This window comes from Gasterosteus aculeatus, chromosome 1, assembly GCF_964276395.1.
Source record: "Gasterosteus aculeatus chromosome 1, fGasAcu3.hap1.1, whole genome shotgun sequence".
NCBI lineage: Eukaryota > Metazoa > Chordata > Actinopteri > Perciformes > Gasterosteidae > Gasterosteus > Gasterosteus aculeatus.
In genome coordinates this window covers 7770908-7790633 of record NC_135688.1, presented here as the reverse complement: position 1 = coordinate 7790633, position 19726 = coordinate 7770908, and the positions used below count along the sequence as shown (strand labels likewise).

At 46.7% G+C, this 19726-nt stretch overlaps 2 protein-coding genes and 1 non-coding gene across 4 annotated transcripts in view; all 3 read right to left on the bottom strand.

The window, feature by feature from the left end:
- The window catches only part of arhgef17 (Rho guanine nucleotide exchange factor (GEF) 17), a 46746-nt gene extending 38789 nt beyond the window's left edge, over window positions 1-7957 (bottom strand). The window contains exon 1 of the mRNA XM_040175936.2: window positions 1199-7957. Within this exon, the coding sequence (XP_040031870.2) occupies window positions 1199-6469 (5271 nt within the window). The 5' untranslated portion in view covers window positions 6470-7957. The remainder of the gene's footprint in view (window positions 1-1198) is intronic.
- Window positions 7958-8076: 119 nt separating this feature from the next.
- p2ry6 (pyrimidinergic receptor P2Y6) lies at window positions 8077-18749 on the bottom strand. 2 transcript variants are annotated; one of them, XM_040191767.2, is made up of 3 exons: window positions 18442-18749; window positions 10457-10875; window positions 8077-10361 (listed from the first exon to the last, which is right to left on the bottom strand). In XM_040191767.2, the coding sequence occupies exons 2-3, from the start codon at window positions 10864-10866 to the stop codon at window positions 9689-9691; spliced, it is 1083 nt and encodes a 360-aa protein (XP_040047701.2). In that variant the 5' UTR covers window positions 10867-10875; window positions 18442-18749; the 3' UTR covers window positions 8077-9688. The 2 variants fall into 2 exon arrangements, with proteins under 2 accessions (XP_040047701.2, XP_040047712.2); XM_040191778.2 differs by lacking the exon at window positions 18442-18749 and adding an exon at window positions 12168-12307.
- trnaa-agc (transfer RNA alanine (anticodon AGC)) lies at window positions 14883-14955 on the bottom strand. Its single transcript has one exon. It is a non-coding gene; the product is annotated as a tRNA-Ala (tRNA).
- Window positions 18750-19726: the final 977 nt, after the last annotated feature.

Below are 19726 nucleotides of genomic sequence, written 5' to 3'. Positions count from 1 at the left end.
CAGGAAGACCAATGGATCAAAAGGATTGGACGATCTAAACTAATAAATACCAAAGCATTAGATGAGATTAATATGAATCAATATCACCGTTTTCTGCCCTGAGTTCAGGGTGGTCAGCTCAGTGTCATTTTTACTTTCTCTCCACCTATTCAGAACCACACTGAATATTTAATAACTCTGCTTTCAGGCAAAGACCCCCCGGAGAGGTAACGCGTGTGTGGCAATGAATAACACAGACATTGAAACTTAGACGGACACATCTAACTCCCGCCGCGCACTGTTACACAAACCGACTAGTTAGCGACAAATCAACACACTTTACAAAATAGAAAATGCGTGCATACATCTGTATTTAGGTTCTTGAGTTAGTATTTGTTTATTTAAGTTTCTAGTAAATTGTAAGTTTATCATATACTTATTCTACCTTGTAGGTCTCAAAAACATGAATTTATTGTCAGTAATTATTTTGAGCATAAATCCTCATTATAAATGATTTTTGGTCAAATGCCAAATCTGTTTTATTGTTATTGCATAACAGGCCAGAAGCCTCCCAATGTTTAGACACTACTGAGAAAATACACATCCACACACACACACCACTTAATATATTCCCTCTCTACAATTCTGGCACGGCTACAATCAATATTGGATGAAACAAATAAATAAAAACAGACACACACGCGGCAGACCTCGGTCTACTCCTCCATGCCCTTTGTCGGAGATTTGTTTAATCAAACTAATAACATCCTCTGATGTTTGTTTTAACACCCTTCAGTCCTGTATTGCAGTTTTGATTCTAAATGCACTCTGAAATTTACCATACGGGTCCTGAATAACATCACCCCATGAAACGCACAGGCGCACACATGCTCTTTTAAGTGGAGCGCTGCAACCATAGGAAGAAGCCGACTGTACATGGAAATATTATGGGCTGTTTTTAAGACAAATGGTCGAAAAATTGAAACATATTGTATTTACTATTTTTAAAACAAATTTCCCACCGTGTTTGAACCACTTCCGACCCCTTTCGCTCTTGTTCAAATTCAAAACCATGAATCTTCAGAAGGCAAAGACACCATGCGACAAGAGTATTGAACATGCCAACTTTCCAGCAGAGTACGTACGTACACACACACACACACACACACACACACACACACACACACACAGCATTGAGAATGGTGCTAAATGGACTCACCACTTTTGGCTTGGTCCTCTGTGGCGTAGCTGCGGATGCAGTGTCCTCTGTGCGCTTCTTCTGTGCCCCAGCTTCTGTAATTCCAGTGGTACTGGTCTCGCTGGGCCCCTCGGAAGGCAACGCGGAAGCTTCCGCTCCATCCCTGGCTGCTGGAGGAGGCCCCGGGCACTCGGCAGTGCCCAGAATATATTTCTGTGTCACGGCCTCCAGAGATGGGGCCTCCTCTCCTGGAGGTTTACCTGAGGTCTGAGGCTCTGCAGTGGACGCGACTGAGAGGGAGTCCACTTCCTTCAGTGGCTGGAGTTGTGGCGGTGGGGAGATGGGGAGGAAGGCGGCAGGTTCGCTGGCGTGGCGGACATGCTTGGATCTCGTTTTGGCTTTGGATTGCAGAGGTGTGAGGTCGGTTTGGTGGCCGTGGTCCTCCTGCTCCTCTGAGCCCTGTTCTGAGGGCTCAAATGGGTCCTCATGAGGGAAAAACTGACCCGCCCTATTTGGACGCTTTCTGGTGGGCCGACGAACCATTCTGGGGGACAGAACCTCAGCCAGCTTGAGGTTGAAGTTAAACTGCTGCACCTCAGTCTCTTCTTCACCTTGGTCTATTAAATCATCATCCTCATCATCACGGTTGTCAGACAGAAGGGTGGAGTCAGACTGGGAACGAGCTTTGACGTTTTTTACGACCGGCTGTGTCAGCGGTGTGTGTTTAGGCTTTGCCTCTGGCTTCCATAGTTCCTCTCTCTGCTCACTCAGGATGGGCTCGCTGCTGGAAGGTGGGATCTGACCAGGCAGATCCAACTCACCGATTGGCTCGTTGCTGCCGGTCTGACATTTAAATTGAGGGTCATTCAGTAAAGGGGCATCGCTACGGCGACTGGGGTCACTGAATGACTTCTTCTTGGGAAATTTGCCATTGCCGTGGTCATCCGTCATCAGTCTGTCCATGGCACCTGGCTCAGCTACGATGCTCCTGATCACCCCACTGTAGTCATGAATGGCATCATCCCGGAGGAGCCCGCCATCACTGTACACTGACAAGTCACTGGCAGCACTGCCTTTATACTCTGACATGGTGGCAATAGCCGAGGCATCTGCAGCGCCACCTTTGACGGATAGGGATCCTAACAGATTGCTGTCCACAGAGGAAAAAGTGTTATTCCCTTCTTCTGTGGCAGAGCAGTGCCGCTGAGGCATCGGGTCACTGAGAGAGCGGTAGACTGTGGACTCCCCATTTCCAACAGCTGCCATTGTTGACTCTGCGTTACTGCCGTTGCTGGAATCCGAGCCTGTGTTGTTGATACCAGAAGGGGAGAACTTGCGCCTTCGTCGGTTGGAACTGGGTGTTGCTGGGGCTTCGAGTCCTCCTCCTGTGGTGCCAGCCGACCTCTGTGACACAGCGGTGTTGGTGTTGATCTCGTCGCAGGCAGCGTTGACATTATTGATACCAGCAGTGGCGCTCGGCTCCATGATCATGCGGTCACTCTCGGCCATGCGGGGAGGATGAGGCGAGGCGGGAGGTACGTCGACTTCGGTTAGACGATTAGTACAATTCACGCTATTCTCCGTTACCTCTCGTCTTTCCTGCTGAAACCTCTCAGCCTGATGGAGGGCCGATTGCTTCCATACGGTAACAGGCTGCCCGAGCACATCCTTGGCAATTCGTGACCCCAAATTAACCCCCGCTGAGCCCAGAAATGACCTCTCAGAGGGGTCACTTGGGCCCGTCTCTGGCTCTGTTACAATCCCTTCGTCTGTTAAACTAGACTCATGGCCTGAAAGCTCATCCACAGAGCGGTCGTAGAACATGCTTTCCTCCGAGTGGCCCTTCAGTAAGGCGCTCTCCGTCTCCCTGCTCTGTCTCCTTTCCTTCTCCCTGTACTCTGTGCCCCTGCTGTTGAGCTTCTCCAACTGTATACTTTGTCCATCCCTCCTGCTCCTCTCCCTCTCCCTGTTCTCGCTCTCCCTCTCATGTTTATCCCTGTCTTTTGTGTTCTTAAAGTCATCCCCTTGGTCCGTCCTTGCCTGATCCTCAACAATCACTCCTCCTTTCTCCTTTTCCTCATTGGTTTTCTTGACCAGGAAACACTCATCCTCCATATCACCATCAGCTCTCTTCATGTCTACATCATCATCTTCTCTAGTACTCATCTGGCAGATATCTCGAATGACCTGCCTGGCTTCCTGCACGTACCTCTCCTGCAATGGAGTTGGCGTCCCTTCCTCGTCATCATTATCAAATCCGTAATCCCTCATTCTTTGTCGTCTCCCAACCCTAAAATCCCCCCCATCACTTTCTACCTCCCTCTCCGTCACGAACACCCTCCCTCCGTCATCCTCTCCATCTAAATCAAGCTGCTGCTCAGAAGAGCTCCTCTTCGCGGCGCCGCCTGTCAAGTAACACCTCACTGCTGTAGTGGGTTTGTCTGAATAAGTGAAGGATTTTGCACGCCGCAAGGTGGCGGTTAGGTCTTTCAGTGACGGCCGACAACCAGAAGGCAGCGGATTACTGCCTTGATTCCGTAAACCCATCCTGTACACTGGGGACCCGTCTGGGGCCCAGGACTTATCTCCACTTATTTTTCTCACCTTGAGCTCTGACAGGTCAGACTTCAGAAAGCTTAAGAGCGACATAGTTTCTGAGGCGATATCAGGGTTGGACATGGATATATGGTTTTTCTTAGTATCACCATCCCCACCCTTTGCTCTGCTTGATGTCGTATTCTCACCAACCCCAACGGCTGTCGATGGCCCGCCTTCTCTGGCAAGTACACTAGATGGGGGGGTGACTGTAGACACAATCTTAGGGCGCAGAGGGGTACGGGAGAAGTTATCCCCGTGGCCAAAGCTTGGGGAGCGGTACATGGTAAAATTCCCATGGTATGTTTTACTCAGCATGGACAAGGATGCAGTTTTGCCAGTATTACCTCCTTTTCCAACCGCGATGAAAGACACACTTGCTGCACGGTTGGCGCAGCCAGCCTGGTCCTCCTCCTTCAGAGTCTCAGTGCTGGAGTATCGACTGCTGCAAAGTGAACCACCAGGACTGGACAAAAAAGGGGGGATATTGACCTTTGACACTCGCGATACACCGGGAAGTGTCGTGGATGTCGCAGGTGAGGAGATGCGCTCCCATTGCTGCACCCTGGCTCTGTTACTGCTGGGTTCTTTTACAGAGTGGCTCCGACATACAGTTCCTGCCAATTCACCCCCGGCCTTTTGCTGGTTTTGCCTCTCTGGATGCTCCATTGTCACAGTCGTGTCCCTGTCGCTGTCTTCTGACTCACCATCGTGATCATCGCGGCCCGTTGCAAAAGCAGCTCCGCTGACCTTCTTCTTCTTCCTCAGCGAGCGGCGGCGCACGGCCTCTCGGCTGTGGGGGCCTATAGAACCAGGGCTGTCCTCCTCACTGCCTGAGGACCTACCGATGCCCTTAGCACCCCACCAGCCATTTTTACTGCGGGGAAAATAGCCACCTCCTCGCTCGGTGGTGCCCCGTTCTCCTGCTCTGTAGGAGATGCAAGGAGCCGGGCCAGAAGGAACACTCCAACCGCCTCCACCACCCCCTCCTCCTCCTCCTCTTCTTCTCCTAGTGTGCTCCTCCTCTTCGTCTCCAGAGCTAAACCTCCAGCGGGACCGGAGAGGAGAGACAACTCTTGCCGGGGCTCTTACCTCCGCGGAGGGAGGTACAGTACAGGAGGAGGTAATGGCTTTATCTGGACCTGGAGCAGAGGAGGGGGTGGGGGCTGGAGCTCTAGAGGAGCTATGTGAGGAATGTAAACTATCCCTGGGCAGCCCGACCCCCTGTCTGTCCCTTCTCTCCCTCACTGTTGGCCGCTGAATAGAGGAAGAGCAGGAGGAGGTGTCGAAGCTCTCCGTCTGACTCCGAGACGAAGTAGCAAGGGGTTGAAGGTCAGGGCCGGGGTCAGATGTCGGCCCCGTCGTCCTGAGGGACTTGGGGGCAGCCTCTGACTCAGTGCGGGGACTGTGAGATCTGTCTGGAGATGGGTTAATCCTCTGGAAGCGTCCACCTCCGGCGCAACCACGGCCGCTACTGCTGCCGCTTTGAAAAGTATCTACGCCAAAAACTTTAGTGTTATTGGAACTTTGTTTCTCCACGGCTGCCTCCTCATCATTTGAAAGCAGCTGGTGGTCGGTTTTGGAGTAAAAGTCCATACCTGCATAAAAAGTCTGTTTAACGGTGTTGCCTTCTCTGCTTTGAGCTCCAACTATGCATTTGCCATGCAAAGCAAGGACATTACCCTCATTAGCAGAGCTGCAAGGCGAGAGTTTGTCACTTCTATCCGAGAGAAAGGCACTCTCACTGGGGCTGAGCTCGTGTAAATGTCCTCTGCTGGCTGCTTTTAGATTCTCAGAGGAGTCGGTCTTATGCTTTGCGTCTTGACTCTCATCGAAAAGTTGTCTGATTTTGGTGACACTGGGCCACTTGTCAGAGTGCGGGGGAATAAAGTCACCGTGGTGTGTAAAGCAGTAACTTCTGTGAGATTTACACGCTGCGGGAACCCCTCTGACAGTAACATCCTCTTCCTCATCGGTGGTCACAGGCTTTCTATGATCAGAGGGACATGCATTAACATGAGAATAATCTCTCTTACCAGAGTTGCTGTCGGTGGATAACCGTTTAAATTTCCACCTCTCACTCTTTTGCTCAGACTCCGACTCCGTTTCGGAGTAAAACTTTTGCACTTTGTTGTCCGTCTGTGACTCTGCTGCTGCAGCAGTAGTAGCAGTAGTAGTGGTAGTAGTAGTAGTGGCAGTACTATCACTGTGCAGGATATATCCACCACCACTGTCCTGGTGAGAAGATTTACGACACGGGGACCGGTCTCTCGTGGAGCCCGTTGCCCGGGGAAGAGTGCCGCTCCCCGGCGTCACCGCTGCGCCGTCTGCGGGGGAAGCTGCGCGCGTCCCGGCGGATCTGCTGCTGCTGCTGAACCTCTCGGTGAGCTGTCGGATGGATGGGGAAATAGAGGAGAAAGGAGCAGAGGAGTTTCTCTTCGGATCTGCGGTCGGGAGGCCGGCGGTGGTGGCGGCTGCGGTCGAAGAGATTTTGGAAACTTTTCTGGACACGCTGACATTACGCGTCGCCAGGGGCTGTTCTGCTTTGCTGGGCTCCGGGGGAAGGGCGACACCAGCCGCCTCCGAGTCCTCTGGATTGTGCTGCTGGTCTTCAGTCCCGCTGGCGCTCCAGGACGCAAACTTTTTGAAAGAAACGCTGCGATACACAGGCGCATTCTTCCTCCCTCTCGCTGCCATTGTTCATGTCTTTCTTTGTTAGATTTTCACGCACACATTTTTTTTTTTAGCTCCACGGGAATTACGGATCCAAGCACCTTTTTGGAGTTGTGGTCTTTTTTTTGTTCTTCTCTTCTCCCACGCAGCCTAACGTGAATGTAGCAACAACGACTCTTTGAGAACGTGTGTTTGCGAGCACTGATAACAAAGTGAGCCAAGTGGTAATCCGTCCATTGAGTAACAACGAGGGCGCCGCTCTGCTATCAAAACTTACATGTTGTCGATTCCCGAAACCGCATCCGTGCAAGGAGGAAAACTCTTAAATTGAGTTGGCCCAAACCTCCCCAACCTGTACACAAACACAAGCATCCATTGTGAGTCCCTTAATGTTTCCAAACTTTAGCCCCTCGCCGGGTTAGCGCGCCTGCACAGGCCCGACGCATCATCCACTCCTGATCCCCCCCAAAACTGTTTGTGGATTCCTTATTTTGGCATGATTTGGTTTCCCGTGACTTATGTTGTTTTTTGCATGTTAATGCCTGAGATAGGGCAGAGGGGGTGGGCGGGACTAGGGGTATAGGGGCTGTCATAGCCCCCCTCAGGGATTGAGAGGAAAAGCTTTTTTTTCCCTTGTTTTTTTGGGATAAAGGACGGATGAGGTGTAATTATAGCCCTTTCCTTGCGAAAGACAAAGTACTCAAAGAAACATTTTGAACCTGTTGCATTTTTGTGATTGATATGAATAGGAATGTATCACTATCCACACTATTCGTTTCAGAAAGGTGTTTATTGTATGTTGATACAATAAACACCTTTCTGTTTCTTTTAGAGTGAAACGTTTTAATCTCCTTTCTACATCAACCACAAAGACACAAATGCCCAGCAAATGCTGCGGAGCTTCTCGTGAGGCTGTCCGGTTAACAGGTCCTTTTGTCCCAGAGAGAGTGTCGCGTTCCCTCAGAGGGGGAACCAGCGGCTGACTGCAGCGCCCTCTGCAGGCTGACCTGTTCAACGACAGGTCACTGTGGCAGGCGGCGGACTCATGTGCTCTACTCCCCTTATCCACAACTTCAAGTTAACGTTCTGGGCATTAGAATGGCAGCAAACAGTTATGTGCTATGTGAATGTATGATGAAGGAGAATGAAGCCCCCCCCCCCTCACCCACTGTGAGTGTTATTGTCCCAGCTTCTGCCCGTGCATCCTTCATGCACGTGGGTGTGCACCACATGTTGGCTACGATAGTGGATAATGTCGTCCTGACCGACAGCTGGTCGCACTAGTGGCACAGCAATCAGAACCCCCCTTCAGATAAGCACTTTTCAGCATTTTTTTGCAACGGTGGCCTTTGGCATGTTGAGAGCCGCTAAGAGGTAATCCAAAAGTTTTGAATATGGTATCCTGCACCTTATTATTGTTACATGTTACCCGTTGGGTTGGATGCTCAGATAAAGTTTGTGACCGTGCATTTTGTCCAATAACTTCAAAAGTATTTGTGTAAATTGAGTGTTATATTTCAGCTTGCGGTCCACATGTGAGCAGGTTAAAGAACAAACACAAAGTTCAAGTTGTGAAAAAGATAATAGACACTATATTCACTTTGTCTGAATGAAGAAGTAGGCATTCATAGTTCATAATTTAGTACATTTTTTAATGATGTTTTTTTTTTTTGTTACGAAAACATCCAAAACATACTCAAAGGGCCTGCATGGTAAGAAAATATGTATATGTATATATTCATGTATATTCAGAGTAGCATCTACTAAAATGTTGATGCTACTCTGTGATGTATTTACAAAAAATAAAAGATCTTCAAAATAATACTGAATGACACAAATATGTTGGCACAGTGTATTACAAGTAGTCAAATATTTTGAAAAAATAAAATCTAATTTATGATTTACCCAAATAAACACACATAAATACAACAACTAGACCTAAGCATTCACATTTTGCCAAAGCCTGAAGCACAACCTACAGTATATTACTACATTAGTGAGCATAGATGCTGTGCACATACATGCACATATTAAGAAGAACTCAACATTTTAAGCACATGACCCCCTATTGCGGTCAGAATTTTACTTGCAATGCACAAAATGTGCACGTTTACATTTAACCAAAATACACAATTCATTCAGGGAGGCACGGAATGAATGTGAGTGTGAATGGTTGTATGTCTCTGTGTTAGTCTTGCAATTGGCTGGCGACCAGGGTACATCCTGTACCCTGTCTATCGCCGAAAGATGGCTGGGATGGACTTCAGCCCCCCTGCGTGCAGGATAAGAGGTTTGACAATAGATGGATGGATGGTCACAATTCATTCCCTGATGAGTACAAAACTCAAAACATGATTGCACCTTTGAACCTTGTGTTTAAGGGTTTCCCAAAAGGTTGTCAGTTACAGTCCATTGAGATACATATGTATAACAAATCATCAATCAATTAAGATATTATCTTCATTTTGATACCAAATTGGGCCTTATCTCATCTACGGCATAGATACAATATATCCATTGTTTTCTTCACAGTGTGCGTCTGAAAGACAAGTTTCAAAAGTAATTACAAAGTATCTGTATACTCTGCACAGACTGCATCCAGTTAGAGCTACCAAAACAGCACTAAGTACTAACAATTCACACGTACTCAAGAGTACCACCTTAAGAATACAGAGATTCTTTTCATAAATGTCTCTTCTCCAATATTAATTAGATCATTTACACAAACACAAACTTTGGTTAAGTTCCATCGGTGGAGGGGACGTGCTGGAAATAAATCCTTATTTCATTGGGAGGGATCCTACACTAACAGGAAGTGGCTAAGCCTTTATTTTGTTACCTAAAACAGCATTTGTCCTTCCCTATCTAATGTGTCCAAAGCACAGCTCTGTTGAAGGTACGTATGGTGTATGTACAGCACCCTGGAATCGCAATAAGTTCCACAAGAGGAATACGCTGCGATTGCTGCACCGGTTGATGCTCATTCTACGCATAACGTTTTAAGATGACCGCCTCCTTCATTTCAGGAGTCTTTTTGACATCCCACTGCCCCTCCATGTTCTGACCGCGTTAGGAAGGCTCTTTGTTGCCCTGGGCGGTAGGTAAAAGGGACTTACATTAGAACATGCACAAGGAAACTCTGCAACAAGTCCATGCACCACCTCGCAGCCTCCTCGGATCCAACCCCGGTGTAGACAGCAGCCTTTCAGAAGACGCTGTTGCAGGAGGCGGTCTCCCGTCGGCTCACTCGCTGCTCCCCTTGTCCCTGCGGGTGGTGACTCTGACCACGAACCGCCTGGTGCTGCGGCGGTAGCGCGGCTGGGTGAAGTAAAAGAGAATGGGGTCCAGGAAGCTGTTCATGCTGGCAAACGGCCGGGTGCTTTTGTAGATGATGGAGAACAGGTTCCTGGTCTCGCAGGGCGCCCCGGGCAGGGTGCGCACCACCAGGTACACGGTCTTGGTGAAGTGAAACGGCAGGAAGCTGATGCAGAACACTGTGGCCACCACGATGATCATCCTCACCGCCTGGTCCCGCTTCTCCCCGGTCGCCATGGAGACGCCCCGGTACGTCACCGGGCGGCAGAGGATGCAGGCCATCCGACAGTAGCACACCATCACGCCGATGAAAGGCAGCAAGAAGCCGAGGCAGGTCAGAGCCATGCCGTAGGGGTAGTAGTCCAAGGAACTCTTGGGGGTACTCAAGTCGTAACACACCGTGCGGTTCCGCTGGGTTCCCGTTGCGGCGAAGTGAAAGGTGGGCGCGCACAGGACGACGACCACCAACCACACCCCGCCGCAGATACACCACGCCAACCTGATACCGCCTTGCCTGGGCCACATGGCCATAGGATGGCAAATGCCCACGTAGCGTTGCACACTAATGCAGGTGAGGAAGAGGATGCTGCCGTGCAGGTTACTAAGAGAGTAACACGAGAAAAAGAGAATGCTCAGTCAAATTCTCATCAAGCCGTACTACTCTAAAAGATTATTAGCAAATAGTTGTCACCTCACCTGTAGAACTGAAACCTGACCAGTTTGCAGGTAAACTCCCCAAAGGGCCAGTGGTCGTGGCTGCCGTAGTTGTAGATGAGCAAGGGAAGCGACATCACGTACAGGAAGTCGGCTATGGCCAAGTTGAGCATGTAGACGTTGCTTTTGGACAGTTTGGGCCGAGTCCTCCATATCTTCAGTATGACGGCAGCATTAAGAGGAAGCCCGAGCAGGAAGACCAACGTGTACACGGCAGGTAGTAGTATGCGTTTGAAGTCCTCCTTGTAGGTGCAGCGAAGGGCGCCGGACACGCTGACGTTGGCCACGAAGCCGTCGGCCGCGTACGTCTCTGGAGGCCATGCGCTGGTGGAGAAGGAGTCCGAAGGGAAGGAGTCCGAGACGAGAGTTTCGGTCTGGAAGGAGAGTGGCATCTTTACTTCCTAGAGGAGACATGGAGAGACGCAAAAGGTTATCGACCAAAATGAAACGAGAGTGATGACGTGCAAATGCACAAATGAAGGCTTTAATTTAATGAATTATCCCCCAAGGAAATGTTGTATTTCTATCTAGTAATGCGGATCAACATTGCTACGTTGGAAGACGTGATGCTGCAAATGTTTTTATGTACAGGTTGAATCTGATCAGTCAACATGAAGGTAAAACAGATTTAGCATTAAGCCGTTGAATTTATATTAAACATACGTGGCCTGGCATATAAAATTAATGTTTTTGGAGTTCTTGATGAGGTATATTTAAGTGTCCTAAACTTAGGCAGAGAGAAGTTCTCCACCAGAGGGCACAAGAGAACACAACTTATGCCTGGACGCTGGAATTTTCCATTGAGCATTATTTTACTGGAATTAACGTACACAACCAGTGGCAGTGAACAGTGGTGAAAGTGTTTTAGCAAAAGTAGAAACAGTTGTACCCTCTCATTGATAAAATTGCTGCATTAACATGTGGGCATTCTATTGTTGAAGCTATAAAACATGTGATGTCCACTCTTAGTTCTTCATATGGCACCGGATAGCGTGACCGGTGTTTCCCAAAAAGGAAAAAGGAGCAATTTGTGATTTACCGAATGATTTAATCTCCCCGGAACAGTATTCTAGATATTACATCACAATAAACTGGCCCCCTGTGATTGTTGCTACATGGTGGTCAGTCTGTAAGGACGGCACTAATAAATAGTGGCCCAGACGGCTTATTAAGAGTATGATAACTGAATCCTTCCGACCCGTTATAACAAATGGAAGCCGGACAGCTTGAAGTTACGAAAGGAAAACCGCTGCCGACATTCTAGCCTCCCACTCACAGCTCGCTGTCTGGAACAGGCTGTCAGGCGTCCCAATTACTGCTCCCACCACTAACATCAATCATACGCATTTGCTTCATGGCAGCATGTGGTCGTGAGGGCTTGGCTTAAGCCCCTTCGTATAGTCCTCTCAGACGGTGACTCATTCACAAAATGAAATGATTTTTTTTTAAATGAAACTGCGAGTCTGTATGTGTTGTGTGTATGTTGTACTTCAGCTCCTCCGTCTGTGTGTGTGTGTGTGTGAGACAGTTTGTTGTGACGCATGATTTCATAATTCCTGCCACAGTAAACGAAGGAGAGGAGGGAGCGGACCATAAAAGATCTCACTGCACCGAGCCAGCGAGCAGGCGGCGAGAGAACAACAAAGGATTTCAGAGTGAGCACCGCGGCCAGCTCTGCCCGCCGATGACTCACCTCCAGTCAGGTTCAGGTTTTCTTTTGTATTTGATGAACGTGCCTTTATCAAGAAAGGCCTCGAGCCCGAATGCCTTGGAAATGTCAAGGCCCGTTGACAGTCGCCCGAAGCCTTCTGAAGACACTGCATTTCAGAAAGGGATTCCTGATTAACTCTGCGAATCACACGTTCGAGGATGTAAGGGGGCTCTTGTAATAGCTGAAGTGGCCTCTTGTGGTCAGCTTTGGTGATCAGGCCGGGCGTTAGTGGGCTAACCGTGCCGAACCTCCCGGGGTGAAGTGTAGAAAAGGGTGAAGAAAAGTCAAGTTCTTAAATTCCCAGCGATTGTTTCATTGAAAGAGTATGTCTTTATTTTAGGAAAGTTAATAATATGATATTTATATCTGTTCCTGTGGGCTGGACCGATTGGATGGTAAAGATCAAGCGCAGAGCTAGGCTACATGTTGGTAGGCATATGGATAACAGAGATACATTACTAGCCAGTACTAGTCTGTTTGTTTTTCTGTCCACACCCACAATGAAAGTAACTAAAGTCATAAATGAGGTAAGCGGGTCGGATAACAGTAACATGCTGCCACAGGCAAACTTAAATTTCTATTACTGAGAAATATGTTGGCAAATGTTACCTTCCAGTTAAAACATCTCTTGTTACTACTATTGCATTAATAAAACATAATGAAAAATAAATGCATCGTTTTTATTTATTGTACAAACACGCTCTATTTTGAAAGAATCAACGTCGAGCACATCAACATGCTCACACGATCTGCTAGGTTCAGATGATGTTCATGTGGAAATAACGATACGTTCGCTTTCCTCAAAATGTGGTTGATGTGAGAATTTAATAACTGCATGTCAGTACTCCTGAAAAACAAGCTGTGCAGCTTTTTTCTGCATCCATAGTTGTAGTAATCTTGGCAATCTTCCAGAAACAAGTATCCTGAAAGCTGTAACGCCATATTGAGTGGAAAATCCTTATTAGAAACATATGGAATGCCGTTTTAGTCAAAATTAAATAAATGAATAAATACGTAAATACATGAAATATGCATTTGAAATACATCATGAAATAAATGAGGCAATAAATACATACATATTAAATACATTTAATTATTTCATGGTACTTTTATATCATAATGCCTTGTCCAAGACTTATTTCATAATGCCGTTTAACATTTCACGTTCTTATATGCAAATCAGGGGGCGTGGCTACATCTAACATTCAGAACAGGCAACAGAGAAAGAAGGCTGGCTAAGGGACGTGAGATTAGCGCTGCTACTACAAGCACAGGTGCTGGACGCCCGCCTCTGGATATTCCTGGATATTGGATTTCTCGGGTTGATAGACCGGACAACACAAAGTGAGCCAGCTTGTCGCCAGGAATATCCAGAGGCGGGCGTCCAGCACCTGTGCTTGAAGTACCAGCGCTAATGTTGACTTCTTCAACTTGGACCTCTTCCACACGCACGCGGTGCTCAATCAGTCTTAAACAATTTAAAACTTCGTCGTCTATATATAGATCTTGAAGAGCACTTATCCGCCATAGTATTTCCCAAAAACCGTCACTATGTGTCAAAATCGTATCTGCAGAAAACCCATGTTGATGGATTTGATTTTGCTAATGCTAGCATGCTACCTCGGAGCCCACCGATGTCTTCCATCATGTCAACACTCACGTCCCTTAGCCAGCCTTCTTTTGCACACGGCTCTGTTGTCTGTTCTGAATGTTAGAAGTAGCCACGCCCCCTGATTTGCATATAAGAACGTGAAATGTAAAACGGCATTATGAAATAAGTCTCTGGAAATGAAAAACGTCATTATGAAATAAAACACTCTGGAAATGAAAAGTGGCATTATGAAATAAAAGTACCATGAAATAATTAAATGTATTTAATATGTATGTATTTATTGCCTCATGTATTTATTTTATGATGTATTTCAAATGCATATTTCATGTATTTACGTATTTATTCATTTTTTTAATTTTGACTAAAACGGCATTCCATAGAAACACACCATGTTCATTCTCAATGGAGAATGAAAACCTTTTCTATACACTGGTTATGAATGGAGATTCCTTCCCTGGATCAAGTAAAGCTTTTTAGTAAACCAACATTTACACTTATCTGAGAAAGAAAGGTGCAGTAAATGCTCGCTGGACAGCACGACTGTACATGCAACAATGAGCAGATGAAAGATGACCTAAACTGCCTGGCAACAAATATAGCCATCAATCACTGGCGTTCACGCGCAGCATGGAGGGGTGTGGCTTGTCTCCATGAATGCAGTCATCAATTAATTATGTGATTTCTTTCGAAATAACTGATTCATTTCTGCTCGGTGCTCGTATCTGAACGTCTCATAGATACCGATTTCATCGTTCTGTATCAATGTCGTTCTTTCTTTTTAAACACGGCTAAAAAGGGACGTCGAAGCAGTTACACAAGGTTGCCAATTTGAAAATGTCTGAATTCATGTATTGTTAGATTCTCTCCACAAGACGACAATCAAAACAACTTTTTAAATGGTTGTGTTCTCAATGGAGTTGGGCTTTGCTGCCATTGTAGCAGCCCCTGCAGCACTCCAAATAACTTGATCTATGCGTAAAACGCGAGTAGTGGATTTACACGGACTTAATTACTTCCAAAAGGGGGCTTCGCGCGAGGTGTTTGCGCGGCATTATTCTGAGTTTTCGTCCCGTCGAAAAGGAGAGTGGAGAATGCGGGCATCGATCCCGCTACCTCTCGCATGCTAAGCGAGCGCTCTACCATTTGAGCTAATTCCCCTCCGCAGCACCAGGCCGGAAAGGATTTAAATACTTGCGTCCTCTGTTAGGGACTCCATGCTCCGCTCATTTGTCACTCTCTTTTTTAACACATGCTTGACTAGAGAGGAATGCTGCTGCACACTTTCTGCCCTCAGACGTGCCAAGAGGCAGAGCTGTGGGTATCACAGGATTATTTATATAACACCATTTCAAGAATGTGACCATAGCTCGGGACAAATATAGGAGATTACCAACTCAACATGATCCCAAACAGGGTCATAAATCAGCCAACCCGTATAAAGCTTTAGCAATTATTCTGCATATGGATTTGGTACCGTGGATAAGGTGACATGACTCAACTGAGGAGCGTGTTGACAACACATTTTGATTCATTCACTATATGCTGAATACTACTAAAAACAGATAGTGACTAGAAGTTTAAAATAAAGGATTTAACAGCTGGATGAACAGATCTTGTTGGTGGAGACCACAAGAGAAAATAATCAAAGTAAATGAATATTAGAACATTGGAGTGTCATTCATCTGATGGAATTGAACACAGCTCCAAATTAATACTTACGCTGCTCTGTGTCTGATGGAGAGATGATTAAACAAATGTATGCAAGAATTTTTAATAAATGAACATGAAAGAGTGAAAAAGAAATCCTCAAATTTGAGCAGCCAGTGTTTTTGCTTGATATGAACTATTGATTGACTTTTTTTGCCACTTTCCTTTAGCCTCCTCACAGACGCTGCCCTGTGAATGAACTATACTGAGCCGGTAATGACGGGCAGAGAGAGAGACAACTTACTAATGATCTTAGCTAATATGGTCCGGGCTAATAAAAGTCAATCAGTCCTGAGAACAGACTCCGTAGGGTCATTACCCGGGAAGTATTTAAAACCAATCAGCTGCACCATAAACCGACTCATGGGTGATGAAGAAGGCTGGTGTTCACACACACACACACACACACAGATATACCCAGGAGAAGAATAAACCATGTGCTTCTTACACGAGACCCGACTTCAATCAATCAACGGGCCTGAAAAACAACTTCAAACCCTCAGAGAGCTCAGACCATCTCTCACATGCAAAGTGGCAAACGCATTTGAGTTAATCCTCAGCATTCCTGGGCTGAGCTTTCTCTGGAAAAGGTGGACGTGTATACGCCGATTGTTTGATTCCAGTGCAGCGGTTTCCAAAAGGCACAAATATGGACTGAAAACTCGAGTATCGTAAATCCTTTCTTGCAGAGCCAAACCAAGAGCCAGTTTACTTCTATAGCCAACTGAGTAAGTGCACATGGACCGGAGTATCACACTCACACACACACACACACACACACACACAGCTGCGAGGTGACAGCACACAGATCCCCTGTCGGTTAGTCATTTCTCGTAGCCAAAAACGTGTCGGTGCGAGTCTCTGTGAGGATTTGGACTGATGATTTCGTCAGGCGTGTACAGGCCGACGCTCTCTGCCGAGCAGTTGCCACACTGCCGGGGAAGTGAACACAGATCTGATGGAACAAAATAAATCAAACGGGAAGACGGGGGAGTAGAGCATCGCTCATTTCTGGTCTGGGTGGCACAGAGGGGAGGAGAGGCGGTGGGGGGGGGGGGACAGTTTTTGACAAGTATTTTGGGGGGGGAATTTGTCAGCTTGGTTCCAGACTTTTGAGATATCGTCCGTCTTCTCCCAATTTGTTCTGCAATTCAAAAGTTGCGCCTGGTACCGTTTAGCTGGCGTCCCAGCCAACACCATGAATCAGAATAACTGTGATAGAAAAGTGTAAATGGAATACCTACAATCACAGAGATGTCCGAAAAGCCAAACTTGTAAGAAATGTGTCCTAAAAGCGGACAATCAACAGCAGACACACAAAAAAGGCACAACTGGACATATTCTCTTCCTTTACACGCCTCTATCGTTAGAACGACAAGGGCCGACTACTGATGCATTAATACTTTCAGCTCACTTCCCAGGTGACCGTAATTGTTATTTATTCTTTTTTTACTGTTGATAGAAAAACATGTTTTTCCCAAACTCAAGCTGCTGCAAGTTGCTGTAAGCGCCTGATACGCACCTTTGGGGGAAGCTAAAAAGCTTAACTGGCATTTGGCCCGTGCCCTGTGGTGGATGCTGTCATGGGACTGTGGCGCTGAGGCGATGCGAATGCAGAGTCATTCAACTCTAAAAGGCGGGACAAAAACAAACTGTCCGATTGCCCCGATGCAACCCTGACATTCTGTAGAGCTCTCAGACCAGTGGAGCCACATTCATCTTGGGTCACTCACATTAAAACTTGGCTGGGCCGCTCGGGGAGGCCGTCTCTGAGATTTTAATGATCGACTCTGAGGGGGGGTAATTGTTTCCACCGAACCTTTTCCTGCAGAGAACTCGTGTCCGCCCGTAAGTCCTGTGCCACCCAAACATTCCTGATTATTGCGTCGTCGGATTTTTACTAGAATTGGGTGCATAGTTGTGTTGCGTGAGTTTACCGCGCACATCTCCTTTGTTCATCTGGTGTCATCAACGGCAGAGATGATGATGATGTGTGCAGCAACTAAAAAGGAAAGTGAATAAATGCGTGCAGCGCTAAAGTGGATAAATTTATCGAAAGTCATTTCAGTGAATACTGAGGATTTGCTGTTTCGCTTTGTTTTGCGGGACATTGCAGGTTTTAGAAGGTGGTGCACTTAAGAGAAAAAATGCCATTTGTCAAGGATATTGATCTTGGATAACATCATGCTTCTGTGGTTCTTCACGCTTCTAACTCGAATCATCTTTGTATAAGATGCATAGAATCGCCTTTCACTGCAGCACTAAAAAAGTCAAATAGAAATGTCAACATTTGCAAATATGAATATGAGATTATTGAAATTTCCAGCCGAGATGTCAACAAGTAACGTGCCTCCTCAGCGCATCGTTTCATTTTGACCTTTCTGCAAAAGCACCTCAGCAGGGTCAACAGGTTCAGAGGCCAGTAAAAGCCCTGTTGCCCCCCGAGGCAGAGCACCGCATCAGGTTAATGCCTTGCCTCAGGGCACTGCGCCCCTGGTTCATTTGATTCGCCGGAGTTCACTGACCCAGACATTCCTTCATATTCATGTTGGTTTCTGACTCGTTTTAGTACCAGAACCATCTTGTTTGGACCTTGAGTCAGAAATAAAAGTTTGATTGATTGATTGTTGTTGTTGTTTTATGTACCTGGTTTAAAACAACTTACAACTACAACCATGTATTGCTGTCCATTGTCTTTCTGCCTGATGTTAACGCACCAACCCCCAAGTCAAATTCCTTGTGTGTCTGACACATTTTGGTAATAAATGTCCCCGATTCCTGATTCCTGAACTAAACCAAAACGCGCACTGAGAATCTCACCTTGTGCAGCTGAGGCACGATGTGCGCCAAAGGTCGCGACAAGTGTTTCACTCCTTCGGCAAACAACATCCAATAACAACACAGAACAAACAAACAAACACACACACACACACTTACCGTGAGCGACGGCGAGACAAATCAACAGTTGGTCACATCAACAAGTGGACGCCATCGGGGCTGCTGCTTTCTCTCTGCAGCGAGTGGGACCCGCGTGGGGAGGAGGGGGGGTCCTGTGGGAGGGAGGGGGTTCCTGTGTGGGAGGAGGAGGAGGAGGAGGGGGGGGGGGACAAGTGGGCGCGAACCGGAGCGGGATCTCGGTGCCGCGGAGCTCCGGCAGTTAGTGTCTTTCTGCAGAAGCGAGTTAATCTCCCGCGAGGTCGATCCGGTTGCTGCACGCTGCCGCGCTCGCGCGCCACGACGGGGCCGTGCACGCGCAATCGGTGGGTGTGTCGCGCAGAGTGAAGGATCTGTTTTTTACTACTACTACTACTACTTCTTTACTCCTTTAACTGTTGTACGCGCCTTTCACTTGAACTACACTTGTTTTTTTCGTACTCTCCGAAACACCAGAGATTAAAATGTGAGGGTGAAAATCTGTTACGCTTATGTTAAGAACCTCTCCTGCAAAAGCAATAAAATATCATAAAACGTCATGTGATTTACTGCAGGTTTTGCAACAGCGTTGAAGCTTAAGCCAATTTGGATGAGTCACTTGTTGAATCCAAGGGTTGACATTGCTTGTATTAAAAGCTTCAACAAGTGGCTTAGTAGTGCAACAAGGACATTTTTAATCCTTTTGGCAAGTGTTCTTTTTACAAACGGGCATTCTTTAGGGTTGCATTCATAATGAGGTCACGATGTAAAATGGGAATCGGTGCAACTGGAGTCTCGACTCGTTGGGGTTTTATTGTTCTCGTATTTGATTTATGAACATTGCTGTTTCCTGCTCAGCATCCGGTCTCCAACGCATTATATATATATATCATATATATCAGCCCATCTGATGAAGTTAACTTGCCACATAACAGATGACGGAAGTTACACACATCTCAGAACCAACAACGCTACTTTGTTCACCACAAAGCACCAATAGCTGTGAATTCCATGAATAGGTTTGGTTGAACAATAGAATATGACCTAATGTCCAGATTTGCAATTTAACAGACATTAGTTCTCTTCAACATTCAGATGGAAGTCGACTATTTGGAACAGAACTGTTCTCGTAAAAAAAAGATTTGATTGATTCGTCACATATAAAAGCACCACGACATTGTGGCTCAGACTTGGATTGAATCTATTGTTGATGAAGAAATCCTCCTCAAAAAGTCCAAGTTGGGAGTTAAGGGTCGTGAGAAGGAGACAAACAACTTGTGTTTATGAGCTGAAATCCAGTGGAACTTGA